The sequence below is a fragment of the Eulemur rufifrons genome, chromosome 20 (assembly GCF_041146395.1).
Source record: "Eulemur rufifrons isolate Redbay chromosome 20, OSU_ERuf_1, whole genome shotgun sequence".
Classification (NCBI taxonomy): domain Eukaryota; kingdom Metazoa; phylum Chordata; class Mammalia; order Primates; family Lemuridae; genus Eulemur; species Eulemur rufifrons.
Genome location: NC_091002.1, coordinates 26,636,313 through 26,652,288, shown reverse-complemented (window position 1 = coordinate 26,652,288; position 15,976 = coordinate 26,636,313). Strand labels below are relative to the sequence as shown.

At 44.8% G+C, this 15,976-nt stretch overlaps 1 protein-coding gene across 2 annotated transcripts in view; it reads right to left on the bottom strand.

Moving 5' to 3' along the window:
* The window catches only part of PSMF1 (proteasome inhibitor subunit 1), a 41,904-nt gene extending 31,295 nt beyond the window's left edge, over positions 1 to 10,609 (bottom strand). For both annotated transcript variants that reach the window (XM_069496582.1, XM_069496581.1), the window contains exons 1-3: positions 10,373 to 10,609; positions 3,458 to 3,610; positions 1,848 to 1,930 (exon numbers count right to left, since the gene is read on the bottom strand). In XM_069496582.1, coding sequence (XP_069352683.1) covers positions 1,848 to 1,930; positions 3,458 to 3,610; positions 10,373 to 10,501 — 365 coding nt within the window. In that variant the 5' untranslated portion in view covers positions 10,502 to 10,609. The remainder of the gene's footprint in view (positions 1 to 1,847; positions 1,931 to 3,457; positions 3,611 to 10,372) is intronic.
* Between the last annotated feature and the right edge of the window lie 5,367 nt (positions 10,610 to 15,976).

Below are 15,976 nucleotides of genomic sequence, written 5' to 3'. Positions count from 1 at the left end.
CTAGTTTGCTTTCACCTTTTGGCTGTTACTAATAATGCTTCTAAGAATGTGGGTGTACAAATATCTCTTCAAGAACCTGCTTTCAATTCTTTTGGGTATACGTCCAGAAATGGAAATGCAGGATTATGTGGTAATATAATTTTTTGAGAAACTGCCATACTGTTTTCTACAGTGACAACACCATTTTACATTCCCATCAACAGTGCACAAGGGTCCTATTGATAACTGCTCCACATCCTTGATGACATTTGTTTATGTTCTGGTTTTTTGGATAGTTGCCATCCTAATGGGTGTGGTGTAGTATCACTGAAGGGTTTTCAAGCAAGAGCTGTAACCACGATCTGACCTACATTTTGAAAAGATTGCTCTCACTGCTATGTAGGAAATCCACTGGAGGGTGGTGAGCAGGAGCAGAACATGTAAGCGTTCTCCTCACACACAAGCTGCATGGAGGAGGGGAGGAGACAAAGAGGAGTGGCCAGAATGATGGAAGCAGGTGGTGTGAAAGTCTGAGAGGAACTGAAGGAATTCAAAGTGGTAACTGCTGATTAGATGCAATTAAATGCAATAGGGTTTCTGGGTAATTCTGAGGTTTGGTTAAGGTTTGATAACTATCAATATACAGTGATGCCAAGCTTCCTCTAAAACCCTGAGGAGGTCAGTGAAGATGGGGGAAAAGTCCCTGAAGTGAATAATGCAGAAATAAGTTAGCCTAACTATATATCCAACAGATAACTTCATTACACTGATGAAAGAATAACCATTAACCTAAGTACTTTGAACACAATACTCTGACTATGGCCTCAGTAGGACATAGTAAAAGGACAAAAAGAACTGGAAATCATTTGAAACTTTACTTAGCTTTGTTCTTGGTAGGTACTGATACAGCAGCTCAGAAACTATTTGTATGTATTTCAGGATCAAGCAAATGAGTAAATATATTGGTTCTATCAGGAATCAGGGTTCTTGTCACAGGAGAAGGAAATAGAAGTTTTGAATAAGAGAAGAAGAATCCTGTGATGTTATATTGAAAATAGAAGTGTCAGTTTAAACTTATAATTTAAGGAAAAAAGTATCCTAGCTCTATCCACTGAAAGGACCTAGAACCATACTTCCATATGATACCAACTATATGACATTTTGGAAAAGGCAAAACTATGCAGACAGTAAAAAGATCAGTGGTTGCCAGGATTTAGGGGGAAGGGAGTGATGAATAGGAGGAGGACAGAAGATTTCTGGACCAATCAAGTTATTCCTATGATACTATAATGGTGGACACATGTCATTAAACATTTGTCAAAATGTTTACAACACCAAGAGTGGAACCTAATGTAGACTATGGATTGGGTGATAATCATGTGTCATTGTAGGCTCCTCTAGTGTAACAAATATACCATGCTGGTGTGGGACGTTGATGGAGGAGACTGTTGGGGCAGGAGGTATACGGGAACTCTACACTTTCTGTTCAATTCTGCTTGAACCTAAAACTGCTCTAAAAAATACTGACTACTAAAAAAAAAAAGTCAGGAGTAGAGTGGGGACCTGATTAGGCACAGCTCTTCCCAGGAACCTACTCTGACTGAACCATGTGGCCTGGCCCCAGCTCTACTCTGCAGCTACTGAAGCACTTGTGGACTCCGCATCACTTTCTTTCATGTGGCGTTTCCTGTGTGAGTCTTCTCTTCAAATAAATTAAAAACAGAAAGAGAATTGAGAAGTGACTGTGCCCAGGAGTGAAAGGTTCTTTTGTTCACCATGCTCAATTTTCTGGACACCTCTACCAGATTCATTATATCTTGCCACTGGTTCTTTCTTTTTTCCAGGGAAAAGGCATCAATAAGAAGTACCTGTGGAAGTCACCCAAGTGTTCGGCATCGACATAATCATTTAAGTTCAAGGTCAAGTCTGCCACTTGCTGCGTGCCATATTCCTAGAAAAATGAAAACAGAAAATGAGAGACTGGGATATTTGTGGGCTAATGAGTAGGTAGGCTGCGTGAGGACAACAATTAAATATTCAACCTCAAGAAATACGTATATCCACAAAGACACATACATAAGGACTATTTACAGTATATGAAAGACCCTCCTAATGCTCGGGGAATTCTCTGATTTGGGAATATGGCCTTTCCAAGGCAGAGGCCAGAAAACTTACTTCCCAGGCTCCTTCACAGCTCAGGCGCAGGCATACAAGCGAGGTGTTAAATGGATGCATCAACTGAGACTTGAAGGTGAGCAACATGGAGAAGCAGGCCCAGCAAGACCCAGCCATCTTGCTAATGAGGGTAGCAGCAGAGGCTGCAGGGGTCCCAATATCAACGGCTGAAGAGAAAGGGGCACCAGGGCGGACAGTATGAGCCAGTACCTAATACTCGGCAGACGTGGCAGCAGCAGTGGTTTCCGTGGCACAATTTGGGACACTGTTCCTGGAAGCCCAGCTTTGAACCTCTTTCAACAAGCTATCCTGGTTCTTTTAATAAATCATTTCTGCTTAAACTAACCTGAACAGATTCTGTCGTTTGCAACCAAGAACTCTATCTGATACAAGACCTAAATGTTCATCAAAAGGGAAATGGATAAATTATGGTATTATGGAATACTACATAATAGTTAAAATAAATAAGGTTTATCTATAGTATTCCCATGTCAAGACCTCCAAGACATACTGAGTGAAAAACGCAAGATGCAGTACAATACATATAGCAGGATACTTTGATACGACCACACACAGACAACCAAGATAAAACTTAACCAAAAAAAAGTCACTGTCCTCCTGGCACTTATACAGACATTAAAGCGAAGCACAAATACTACATAATTACAAGCTGTGACAAGTACCAGGCAGGACAATAAAATGATGGACTAGAGAGACATAATCTAGATTTTTCTGGCAGGTGGGGGTGGGGAGACAGAACTGAACTTTTCGAGGAAGTAAAAATGAGAGGGAGTTAGCCAGGCTGAAGGAATGGTGGTGGGGGGGGGGGCGGGGAGGGAGGGAGAGAGAGAGAGAGAGAGAGAGAGAGTATGTATGTGTATGTGTAAGGTGGCAGGCAGTGGAAGGCAGAAGCCCTCCAGCACAGGAAACATGAAGTGCAAAGGCTTCAAGGCAGCAAAGAACTCGGCTTATTTAAGGAACTAAAGTAGCCCACTGGGGCTATAATAAGTTTTTTCTCCCGTCTTGTCACTGAATGAGTTCACCTTAATTTATTTAACCATTCCCCTGTTGACAGAAAGTCCTTCCTTCTTAATATCAGCCATTAAACACCTTTGTGTACTTATCTGTATTTTTATATTTTCTATATTTAGGGTTCTCCCCTCAGGGTAAAGTTCCAGAACTGGAATCACTGGGTAAAGGTCACAAACACTGATGGCTCTGGGTCCACATGGTTAAATGGGTTTCAAAAGGGCCATCCCAACCGCCACCCTCAGCAGCAGACGCCTGCATGTCTCAGACTCACCAGCACGTTGATGATCATGCTGCTCTCCACGGTGACGGCTTTCACAAGGAGCCTTTTGGACCCATCCTTAGACTCATACCGGAGGACGTAGAGGTCTTTATTGTTGTTCCACCCAGCTGGCAGCAGTTCTGATTTCTTATCATTGGGACCCGGCTGAGAGGATACCAGGGATGAAAGGAGAAAGATCATGATCTCAGAACACAGAGATATAAAGGACCCTACGGATAATCTAATACCACCCCTCACTTCACAGATGAGGACACAGAGGTCAAGAGCATGACTCGTGTAAGATCTTAGAGCAAGTTAGAGGTCTAGGACCAAGGTCCCTGGATTTGTGTTCTACTGCTCTCCTCATATCCGGCTGCCGTTATGACACTGCACTGGAACCTGTCAAGAGTCTGCAGCCTTTGTTTAATAATCATCTCCTCCTCATCCCCCTGCTAAGAATAAGGCAAATCATCTCAAGGGACACTGTAAAATCCTAAAACAGTGTTTTTCAAAGTTTAGACCTTGGGCCATCTGCAATAGGGTCACCAAAGTGTTGACCAAAAACACAGACACTAATGTAACACCTTAGCCCCCGACTGCAGTGGTTTAACAAAAATTATAAACAATTTTCATATACACACAAAATGTAGCATATGTACCAGATAAAAAAGGATTACGAAATGGACACCTGTGTATGATAGCTATCACCAGCTTAAGAAACAGAAAATCACCGTTACTACTAAAGCCTTGGGTAGCATACCCCAATGAATGTCCCTCCTTCTGCCTTAAGGGTAACCACTACTCCCTATTTTAAAAAATTTCTTTGCTATTCCTTAGAGTTGTATTACTATACAAGCAACCATAATAATACACTGATTCAAAGGTTTCTGAATTTTATATTAATGGCATCACTTCTGCCACTTGCCTTTTTTATTCAATACTGTTTTTTTGGGATTTATCGATGTCAGTGCATGTGACTATAGTTGATTCACACTCACAGCTACCCAGCAGTCCATCACATGAACACGCTGCAGTTGACAGTCACTTGTGGATGGTGATTAGGAGTATTTCCAGTTTGTTTTGCTATCATAAACAACGGTGCTATGAACATTCTTGTACACAAGAGGTACACAAGTGGATACACTTCTATAGAATACGGCTGGAGGAAGAACTTTTAATTCATAAGATAAGGTCAAATTGTTTTCCAAAGTGGTACTTATTTATGCTCCCACCAGCAATGTATTGAGAGCTCCTGTTGTTCCTGGTGGTCAGCAACAATGCTATTGTCCAACTCTTTGATGCTTGCCAACCTAGTGGGTGTAAAATGCACCTTGTAAGTTGTGACGTCTTCCGTTTTTTTTTTTTTTTTTTAATAATCCTAGGACTTTCCTTTACACACTAAAGTTTGAGAAATAGTTCTCAAATTATTTCTATAGTAAAAATGAATACAGTGATTTCTAGGTGGGGAAAGATTTCTTAAACAAGATCCATACAAGAAAAAAATGTTGCCTTTGAGACTGTTCATAATTTCTGCAAATCTTTAGATTTTATTTTTATTTTTTTAGAGATGGGGTCTCGTTATATCACCCAGGCTGGTCTTGAACTCCCGGCCTCAAGCAATCCTCCCACCTCAGCCTCCCAAGTATCTGGGACTATAGGTGTGAGCCACTGTGCCCGACTGTGAGAGACTGTTCATAATTTAAAGCTTATATTCAAAAACAGATGCTATGGACCAAGTTAAAAGGCAGCCACAGACTAGTAAGAAATATTTGCCATGGCTGCAAATGAAAAAGAATTAATAACCTGCACATAAAGGCCTGGAAAATGAACAATAAAAATTGAGGACCCTCAAAACTGACAAAAAATACAAACAAGGAAAAGAGTGGCTAACAGTATATAAAAGGTTATTCAATTTCACTAGCAATCAGAGATGCACAGGTTGAAATAATGAGACATCAGGTAACACCCATTTGATTGGTATTGTCCACTTTTCTATTTTTTTGCCATATGTTTGTGTGGATGTGGGGAGAATGGGAACCTCCAGGCACTGCTGGTGAGCATTTAAACTTGTACAGCCCCTTTGGAGAGCAATCTGGCAGTATTTAGTACAATTAGGTGAGACAATACCCTGTGACCCCAAATCCCTTACTTTTGGAAAAAACCCTGAGCACAGACATACCGGGCATATGAGAAGGGCTCTTCATCACAGCCTTGGCTAGGGTAGCCAAAGTGGAGGTAAAATACAAAATATGCTTATAGTGGAATACTATATAACAGTCAGAAGAAACAAACTTGATCTAAAAGTAACATTACATATAAAATTTGAAAACATCACTTAAAGAAAAGCTCAGAAAAAATAAGGTTTACAGCCCAGCACCATTTATGTAAACTTTTAAAAAGCACACAGAAACTACTACTTATGTTTTTCATAGATGCATATTTATATTGCTCAACATGGGCAGGTGGACTGGGAAGATCTATATTCATGAGAATATGGTGGGAGGGGTGGGAGTGGGACCAGAGATGAAGAACAATGGCAAAAGACAAAAGTCCAGCAAAGCAGGACTTCACACACACCGAAGGCCATAGGAGACTATGAATTGAGAATTGCTGGCCTCTCCTCTGCGGGTGATCCTGGGTGCTCAGGAATTTATTGGGAAAGCAGCCCCAAATAAAATTCAAGATGTCACAATTGGCATGGGTTAAAACCTGGCTGGATGACAATGAAATTCACAGGCCTGAAGCAGAGAAACGAGAGTGATCAAAAACAAAAGTGAAACTAATCAAACCATTCTGCTAAGTGAGAAAGAGAAACTATTCCCTCACCCTAAACCGGGAAAATCTCCTGTAAACAGTTTAGTGTTGTGGATTCAAGGTTTACTTTGGAAGCCAGGAATTTGATGACATGCCTAATCTTGGTTCTGTCAAAGGCCTTTCAGTTTATATTATATCCTCCACGTACAGCATTCAATCTACCAGAGTTCTCTCTTGGAATATAGATAATTTGGTCTGCTCACCACCCCATCACCTTTGGCTTCCAGAGTTAAGAGAAAATCCCTGAGGTCAGATGAGGCTGATGTCTCTCACTGCAGTGGAACTGATGTCCCCCAAAAAACAGAAGTGGGACTGACAGGGACAAGCCCTGGTGATATCAGGCCAAACATGGCATTCAACTGCCCTGCAGGCCCTGGCATCAAATATCAAGCATCCCAGAAAGCTACAGTTGGAAAGCAGCCAAAGTACATGGCTGTGTAGTTGAACTCCCTCTGATGAAAAATCTAAGGCCTGAGAGGGGCTGAGAACTGCCCAAGGTCACAGCAAGTCAGGTCCAGGGCTGGATTTGGAATTCAGAGCTCCTGGGTGCCCAGGCTATGGCTGGAGATTTTTCCCAGCCAGGTCCACCAGACTGGCAACAGGAGAGTAAATATAATTGTCTTCTTAGGCAAATTCCTGGGGCTAGAAGCATTCTTTAATGGCCACGAGTTCACCTCAGGCCCTCTGGGCTAAAATGCATCCACAGAAACTCGAACGGATCATTTCGGGCATTTTCTCTCTTTCATCGTAATCCCTAGATTTCCTAAAACAAAAACCAAAATTCTCTAACTTACGTGTATGGCCATCTCTATCCCCTTGCCACCTAAATCACTGGACACAGCTGTAAAGCTCTTATGAAGAGTGGTGCTGATGTCAAAAAAGAAATCCAAATTTGAATATTGGGTTTTTATTAAAGCCAGTGGCAGACAATCTAGCTTTCTATTTAACTGCTTTGTTATATAGTCAAGTACACACTCTTGGGACCTTCCTCTCCTTATCATCCCCAGAAGGACGGGGAGCAAGAGGTGGATGGAGGGGCAACACAAACATCCTCTGAGCTTGGCAAACACTACTGGTCTCAGCTGAGTCTGCTGGCTTCAGACTAGAAAATGAAACCTTCTCTTAAATAAACTAATAGGAAAGATGCCTCTCAAACGGATTCTACTCTGAATGAAAGTAGACTCAGCAGAAGTGAGAGAAGGACAAGTGCAACCTGAGCCCAGTGGCATTTAAGGAGAAAAGGCAGAGAGAAAAAATACACCCCACTCTGGTCTGCAATCCAAACACTTGTACACTCAGGGGGCATGAAAGACTTTGTGCTGGGGTGGACAGAGAGACAGTGGACAATGCCTCACAAAACCCCCATCCCCCAGGCTCCTTGGCCTCCACAAAGATGTCCGGAACTAGCATCTGTTTTTGGTCTGCAGGGGCTCAACACATAGCACCATGAATTGCACAGAATTAGATGGACCTTTGGGAACCAGTCAAGAACCTCTGTTTTTTTAAAAAATCAGCATTAATGAGATCATATTCTTTCTGCACACGTCACCTGAAAAATTTGGGGCCACAAGTATATGGCAAGGGGATGAAATCCGCTGGAGAGAGGCACCAACCTATGTGAACTGATGTCCCGAAACTGACAAGGTCACTCACACAGGACGAGTGATGGGACCAGTGGGGGGAGCAGATCTGTAGCCTTGATATGTGCTTATGGAATGGCAAGAAGCGAAGGGAGTCAGACAGGCCCTCTAAAACACGTTCCTGGTCCTGGGGACAGAGGAGGAAGGGGTTCTGACAGTGTGGCAGAGTAGAAGTAGCTAGCTCGGAGTATATAAGGAGAGTGAGGTATGTGAGGAGGGGCAGAGAGCAGGGCAGACCTGTCCCATCTGAAGAAGAGAGCAAAGAGCAGGGAGTTCCAAGGTCAAAACTAAGTTTTACTCCTCTTTCCAACCCCACTGTACCTTGCATCATCCTACACATCAGCTTCCTGGGAGAACTTTCCAGGAAAAGTTGAAATGAAATGACTGGTGCAAGTGAAGAGCTGTTAAAGATTAGAAAGCCAGAGTAGGGCAAGTGGGGAGACAAAAGATTTCTGTTAGGAGGACTATGCGCTGAAAGGGGGGTCTGATCCTTGTGGCTGGGGGAAGGGGAGCTGTCTCTACCTCGTCCCAAGGTCTGAAATTCTGAAAGACAAGAGCGGAAGGAGCGGAAGGAGCGGAAGGAAGTGCAGTATTAACAGAAGGGCCAAGGACAGATGCATCTGGGAGGAAGAAATGGTTTCTGCTTCTAGGTGTGTGCATGTATACGTATGTGAGAAAGACTAGCCTTTCTTTTCCAGCCTTGTTTCTACTCTTAGAGCCTATGTGAGGGATGAGGTATGTTAGGAGGTGAGAATGGGGGTGCCGAATGTGTAGCTGGGGTCCCAGTGAGATACCTGAGGTCTGAAAAAAAAAAGAGCCATAAATCCATGACAGTTCTTGTGGTCCGATTCCTGCTGACGGGGGTAAAGTGTAAGAAGGGTACACTGGCTGGGCATGGTGGCTCACACCTGTAATCCTATCACTCTGGGAAGCCAAGGAGGAAGGTCACCGAAGGTCAGGAGTTTGAGACCAGCCTGAGCAAGAGCGAGAACCCATCTCTACTAAAAATAGAAAAAATTAGCTGCGCATGGTGGCACGTGTCTGTAATCCCAGCTACTCAGGAGGCTGAGGCAGGAGGATCGCTTGAGCCCAGGAGTTTGAGGTTGTTGTGAGCTAGGCTGACGCCACAGCACTCTACTCAGGGTAACAGAGTAAGACTCTGTCACAAAAAAAAAAAAAAAAAGAGACAAGTGTACAGAGGTCTTGGTCCTTAGTTCTTAGTTCTAAGGGCAGAGAAGAATGGGGACAGCATTGGGGAGAGGGCGATACCTGCCTAAGTGCTTAGAATGTATAAAGTGTGTTTGAGGAGAGGAAACTGATGCTAAATTAGGAGAATAAAATTAATAAGACTCTGATGTACATCTGAGAAGCTAAAAAAGGATTAGAAGGATTGAGCCATGGGTTGAGAACTGAAGCAGTTAAAAATGAGGGAAGGTTAAAATCTCACTGCAAGATGCAAGGACTGGGTGGTCTGCTTCCCAAAGCTGGTCTTGGTTCTGAGAATGAGAAGACAGTGACACTGAGGAGCAGGCGTGAAGTACAGAGTGCCCAAGTGTGTGTACGTGGAGAGCACGGTTGGGAGGATATTTTTTCTGTGGAGCAGATGGACAGTGAAGGGGCAGTAAGTGGGTGAGGCCCAGTTCTCCCAGGGAGCGGATGTGTAGGATGACATGAGGGGTGAGGGTCACAGGGAAGGAACAGGGAAGATGGTGGTAGAGCAAAGAATTAGTGAGGTGGGTTGGGTCAAGCAGTCCTGGGGCTCTGTGGGAATGACAGGGTCCCCAGCTATAAGAGGCAGAGCTTTGGGATGCAAGTACAGGAGGGGCTGACCCTACGGGGACAGCTATGGGGACAGCTCATTTGATACTCACACTCAGGGTGTCTGTGTGCATATATGTAGGGAGTGGTTTTCTCCCAGAGTCTGAACTGGGGATGACAGTTGTTGCGTGGGCTGCACTGGGCCCTTCAGTAAAGGGTGAAGGGTGTGTGAGTTCTCTGGGCCCATGCTGAGGGGTGAAGAAAGGGCCCTTAACTGGGGCTGGGTAGGTCAAAGCTCACCTCCATACCGTGCTTGGATTCAGATGTGTGGTGGATTCAGTGAGTCCCCTCAACCTCACCCCAGGCTGTGTGGTAAGGGGCTTAGAGGGGATCAGGTGAGTGTGGAATGCTCTGGGGAGCTAAACCCCTGTCTCAGTGCCAAGTCCACACAATCCTGGCCTAAGAGACTACCGGGCTGTGTTGAAGCAAGTTTCTGTCCTTGGGTTTACAAATCATGTTGTGTCAGCTGTGCTGTGAGGGACTCCGGGCTGGGCTGAGAGAGTTGAGCACCCCTGACCTGCAAACTTTACCAATGTTGTCCTGAACCCCAGACTTGGAGAGGTGGTAAAGTCTGACGCTGTGGACCAGGTCTTCGGTACTCCGCGTTTGGGCAGAAGACAGCTCCCCCCTCCCGATGGCTGGCTCGGTGGCGTACCTGATCATTGGCACCCAAGCTGTAGTAGCCGTGTGTCACCACTTCCCAGTGCAAGAAGCAGACGAGCGCGTCCTGCGTGCTGGTGATGGCCGGCGCTGCCGATGCGAACAGTACCTCCAGGCCCGCCATGAGCGCCTGCGGCTCCTGCGTGCGGAGGAAGGCAGGCGGAGAGTGGAGTGAGTATGCTTGGCCCTCGGGACGGCTGTAATTCAGCACCGCTCTTCCGCCTGTTCTAGCCCGTCCTACACCTACAGCCAAAATGGAGACGCCAGGGGGTGGGGCGCGGCCGCCGGAAGCAGCTCCAAGCGCCGGCGTGCCTGTGCGAGGCGCGCCGGCTGGAAACGCGAACGCGACGCTTAAAGGTTCCGCCAGGGAGTGCTCTCAGGGAGCGCGGCACTTCAAAGCTGGTCTCCCCACCTGCCCTGCAGCGGACAGCGCTGCTTCGCTCAGGACGTTGCCAGACAGGCCACCTTGCTGTGAGCCACAGAGTTCTCATCCGCAAAATGGGGTACAGCAAGCCGGGGAAGAGGCCAGGAAATATGGCTAAAATATATTCCTAATAGTTGTTAGCGTGTATGCAGTGCTCGTTACATGCCACATTATTCTAAATGCTTTACTTGGATTCATTTAGTGTTCACGACCCAGCCTATGCAGTTGGTATTCATGATTACTATGGCTCACTTTACAGATGAGGAAACTGAGGCACAGAGGGATTAAATTGACCAAAATGACAGTCAGCCAGTGACTGGTGGAGAGGGTACTGGCACTTGGCAGATTGGCTCCTAGGATAACATTTATTAAGTGTTTATAGTATGTTACATCCTGTGCCAAAACCTTTACCTCACCCTCTCAACAACTCTGTGAAGCATTCTCCATTTTCATCCCCATTTTGCAGATGACAAAACAGCTCATAGAGTTGAAGCCACTTCCCCAAGAAGACACAACTGCTGACCCACTACCAAATTGCAATCATTGATTTGCCTACCCACTTTATGATTTTTACCACCTATTATTTCTTCAACAAGTTTCTTGAAATTCACTTATTGTTTTTATTCAAATAAATTTGGTTTCCCCATCCCAGTCAGCATGCTGGTCCAAGCCACGTCATCTGTCAGATGGATGTCTGGTGTCAGTCCCAGTCTCCCTACTGTCTGTTCTGCACTCTGTAACCACAGAGATACTGTTAGAATACTAGTCAGACCGTGTGAAGCTCCTCAAAGCCTCTCAGGGTTCCCACCACACTCAACAGAAAAGTAAAATCCTCCCTGTGGTCTGCAGGAACCTCCCACCCCAGCAGCCCCACCAGCCCAGTACTTCTCTGATGGCATCTCTTCTGTCCCCTCATCCCCTTTACTCCTGGCTGCAATGACCTTGGTTCCCCTTTTCTCTCGCACCGAAATCTGATCCAACAGCAAAGCTAGTTGGCTCTACTCTCAAAGTGTGTTCTGAATCTGACCACTTTCTACCAACTGTACTGCCTCCTCTCTGGTCTGAGCTTCTAGCATCTCATATCTAGACTGTTGCATTAGCTTCCTAACCAGTCTCCCTTGTCACGTGTTCTGTTCTCCAGGCTTTTGCATTCCTATTTCTGGAATGCTCTTTTCCCAAATAATTGCATGGTTTGTTTCTTTATATCAAATAACTCCTTCCCTCACTCCCTAGCAGCCCCAACAGAGGGCTTCCCCCACCAGCCCATCCAAAATAACCTCCACTCTTTAACCCTGATTATTTTTCTGCAAGGCATTAATTATGACCTGACACTGTATTAAGAATTTATTTGTTTGCTTGTTTATTTGATGACTGTCTTCCCACAAGACTGTTGAACACAGTCTATCTGGAACACAGAGGTGCCTGAGTACCTTCTGGGCTTAATACATACTTACTGAAAGAAAAGATGAATGAGTACTGAATGAATGAGTTCTTGCCTTGAGACCAATCCAATCAGTCCAGTCTCACCCCTTTACATTCCACTAGTCACTTTATCAGCTGGCCCTGTGCCTCTCCAAATTCTGTGTTCTTAGAGTTTCCCTGAGATGCCCAGATTCTTGAACCTCATTTGCAGAAATTCTGAGTGAGCAGGCCTGAGGTGGAGTGCAGGTATGTTGACCACATTCTAGGTGATGCTAAAGCTGGTGCCTGCAGAACTTCTCTCTGAGTTGTACTGCCTGTAGCGTAAAGCTATTTGCTCTTTCCACAGAGAAGCCCTGCACATTCAGTCTTCCCTGATTTTTCTTTCCCTTCTGCTTGTAATATCCTTACCCATTTATGGAAATTTTCCCACAGATTCATTCTTTCCATCAATAAATCTCCATAGGTGGGGCTGCCATGGATGGTGGTGCAGGATGTACATGGCACAAAGGTGCCTGCCCAGTGGCAGCCCCATTCCTAAGTGCCAACTGTGAAACAGAGCCAGATGAGTAACTTCCTGTCTCTGTGGAGCTCACTGTCTGGTAGTTAAAAAAAGATTACAGACAAAAATAACATAGTATGAAAACTGCCATGATAGAGGGGCTCTTGGAAGTCTGTGCAAGTCCAGAGAAAGCTTCTAACTCAGGCTGGTCTTCAAAAATGGTTTCTTGACCTAATTTCACAGAACCTTAAAGGAAGATTGGGAGTGGATTAAGGAACAAAAGGTGCTCCAGTAAAAGGGAACAGCATGTGCAAAGGCACGGAGGTGTGAAATACGGATAATTCTGTGTGATTAGAGGGTCAATGTTGCCACCCAAGTGAGGCCTTCCCTCATCTCTTTTGCCAGTGATTAATCACTGTCTCCTAAGTGCCCTTGGCATCAGTGGGGTGCCAAAGGATGGGCATTGGACAGTGAGAGCTGTCAGCTTCAGTGGGGAGAAGAATTTTATCACTGAGGTTGACTAGCATTGCTGGTTCAGGGTGATTATAAAAAGCAGACTGGCTTTTGGTCAGTTTTATTACTGCTTTTAAGTTTTTTACAGACAATGCACTTGAACAGACGGCACCCCCACCCTTGGTTCAACACTGCTTTGCCTACAATTGGTTGTAGCCTGTGTCTCACACAACTCTGGTTCCCTGTGGGTTCCCTCAGAGGCCAATGGTGAGACAAGGCTTTGAACAGTTTACTTGGGAGCTGATTGCAGGAAATAACAGTAGGGGAGTGGAGAACTGAGAGAAGAAGGGAAGCAGGTAACAAAGGGAATGTGATCAGGCCATTTACCTCTGTGGGCAGCTGGGGCTCAGGCCTGCTGGGAGCTCTGGGAGGCGGTGCAAGACATGTCTCAAGAGCTGTTCCAACTGAAGGCATTTGCCACGGGTTGAGAGCTGCTTCTGGGGTCATGAAAGGCCCTCAGGCAGAGAGTCTTGGAATTTAGAGAAAGCAGCCTTTGGTGCTTAGAGGTGACTGCCAAGGGGTGAGTCTGCTATGTCACCCCTGCCCCCCAACTAAAGGTAAGCCATGCCCGAAGTAGGCATTAGCATCGGTGTATTGAAAGAATGAAGTGAGCTCTGTCTCCTGCCCTCAGGGCCAGAACTGTGTCCTATCTGCCCCGAACCCCAGGGTCCGCCAGGGATGGGAACAAATGGGAGCATCCCCTGGGGCTAGAGTATTTTTTGTGTCTTGCCCCTGGTCCATCCAGCACTGTCTGTGGACTTACCTACATCAGCAAGTGTCTCAGTCTGCCCCGAGGCCTATGAGCGGCTGAGAAGGGAAGCAGGTGGCAGGTGCCTCCCTGGCTCAGTCCCCACTACCTGGGAAGAATAGAGCCCATGCCAGAGATGAGGGCCCAGGATGATGGAAAGAACTCGGCAGGTGGCTGCAGCCACCAGTTCCTGGTTGCCAAGTGACAGCAATGTGGGTATTCCAAACTCCCTGTCTCCCTGGAAACCATGAAGAAGTGAGCCAAGGGCAGTACTTAGATGGGCACTGAGGCAGACTCATTCACCACTGTAATTCTCCTCCTTTGGTCTAGCATCAGCCCCACCATATCACCTCCCTCAGGAAGCCCTCCATGGTTAATATTGTTCTTTGCTTCTACTAAGCAGCTAACTGGCACCCAAGACTTGCCATTCCCTTCGTTAGTGGGGTACCCAGCATACTTGACACCTAGAGCAGTTGTCTTTTTTTCTGAAATGTATTATCATTTTAATGTAACTCTATTAGTTTTTTATTGTGGCAAAATACACATAAAATTTATCATCTTAATTATTTTAAGTGTACAGTTCAGTGGTACGAAATACGTCCATACTGTTGCGCAACCATCACCAACATCCATCTCCAGAACTCTCTTTTTATCTTGCAAAACTGAAACTCTGTACCCATTAAATACTAACTCCCCGTTTATTACTCTTTTTAGCCCCCGGTAATCACCATTCTGCTCTCTGTGTCTATGAATTTGACTACTCTGGGTACCTCCTATAAATGGAATCATACAATATTTGTCTTTTTGTGACTGGCTTATTTAGCATAATGCCCTCAAGGTCCATCCATGTTGTAGCTTGTGACAGGATTCCCCTACTTTTTATTATAACACTGAATAGTATTGCATCGTGTACATACGCCACAATTTTTAAGTGTCCATGGACACTTAAGTTGGTTCCACCTTCTGGCTATTGTGAATTATGCTGCTGTGAACATGGGTGTGTAAATATCTCTGCAAGACCCTGCTTTCAATTCTTTGGCAGCATATACCTCGAAGTAGAATTGCTGAATCATGTGGTAATCCTATTTTTAATTTTTTAAGGAACCACTATACTGTTTTCCTCAGGGACTGTATCATTTTACATTCCCACCAACAATGTACAAGGGTTCCAATTCCTCCACATCCTCAGCAACCCTTGTTATTTTCTGGTTTTTCTTTTATAGTAGCCTTTCTAATGGGTGTGAGGTTGTATCTCATTGTAGTTTTGATTGGCTTTTCCTGATCATTGGTGATGCTGAGCATCTTCTCATGTACTTATAGCCATTTGTACAGCTTCGGAAAAACGTCTATTCAAGTCCTTTGCCCATTTTTCAATTTGGTTGTTTGGGGTTTTTTTGTTGTTGTTGAATTTTAGAAGTTCTCTATATAATTCTGGACATTATTTATTTATCAGATATATGATTTGCAAATATCCTCTCCCTTTCTGTGGGGTTGTCTTTGTACTCTGTTGATAGTATCTTTTAATGGACAAAAGCTTTTAATTTTCATACTGTTCAATTTACCTATTTTTTCTTCTGTTGCCTATGCCTTTGATGTCATATCCAAGAAATGACTGCCAAATCCAATATTGTAAAGCATTTGCCCTATGTTTTCTTCTAAGAGTTTTATAGTTTTAGGTCTTATGTTTAGGTCTTTGATCCATTTTGAGTTAATTTTTATGTACGGTGTGAGGTGAAGGTTCATCTTCATTCTTTTTTTTTTTTTTTTAATTTGAGACAGAGTCTCACTCTGTCACCCAGACTAGAGTGCCGTGGCATCATCATAGCTCACTGCAATCTCAAACTCCTGGGCTCAAGCGCTCCTCCTGCCTCAGCCTCCCAAGTAGCTGGGACTATGGGTGTGTGTCTCGACGCCAGGCTAATTTTTCAATTTTTAGTAGAAACAGGATCTCACTCTTGCTCAGGCTGGTCTCGAACTCCTGAGCTCAAGCGAT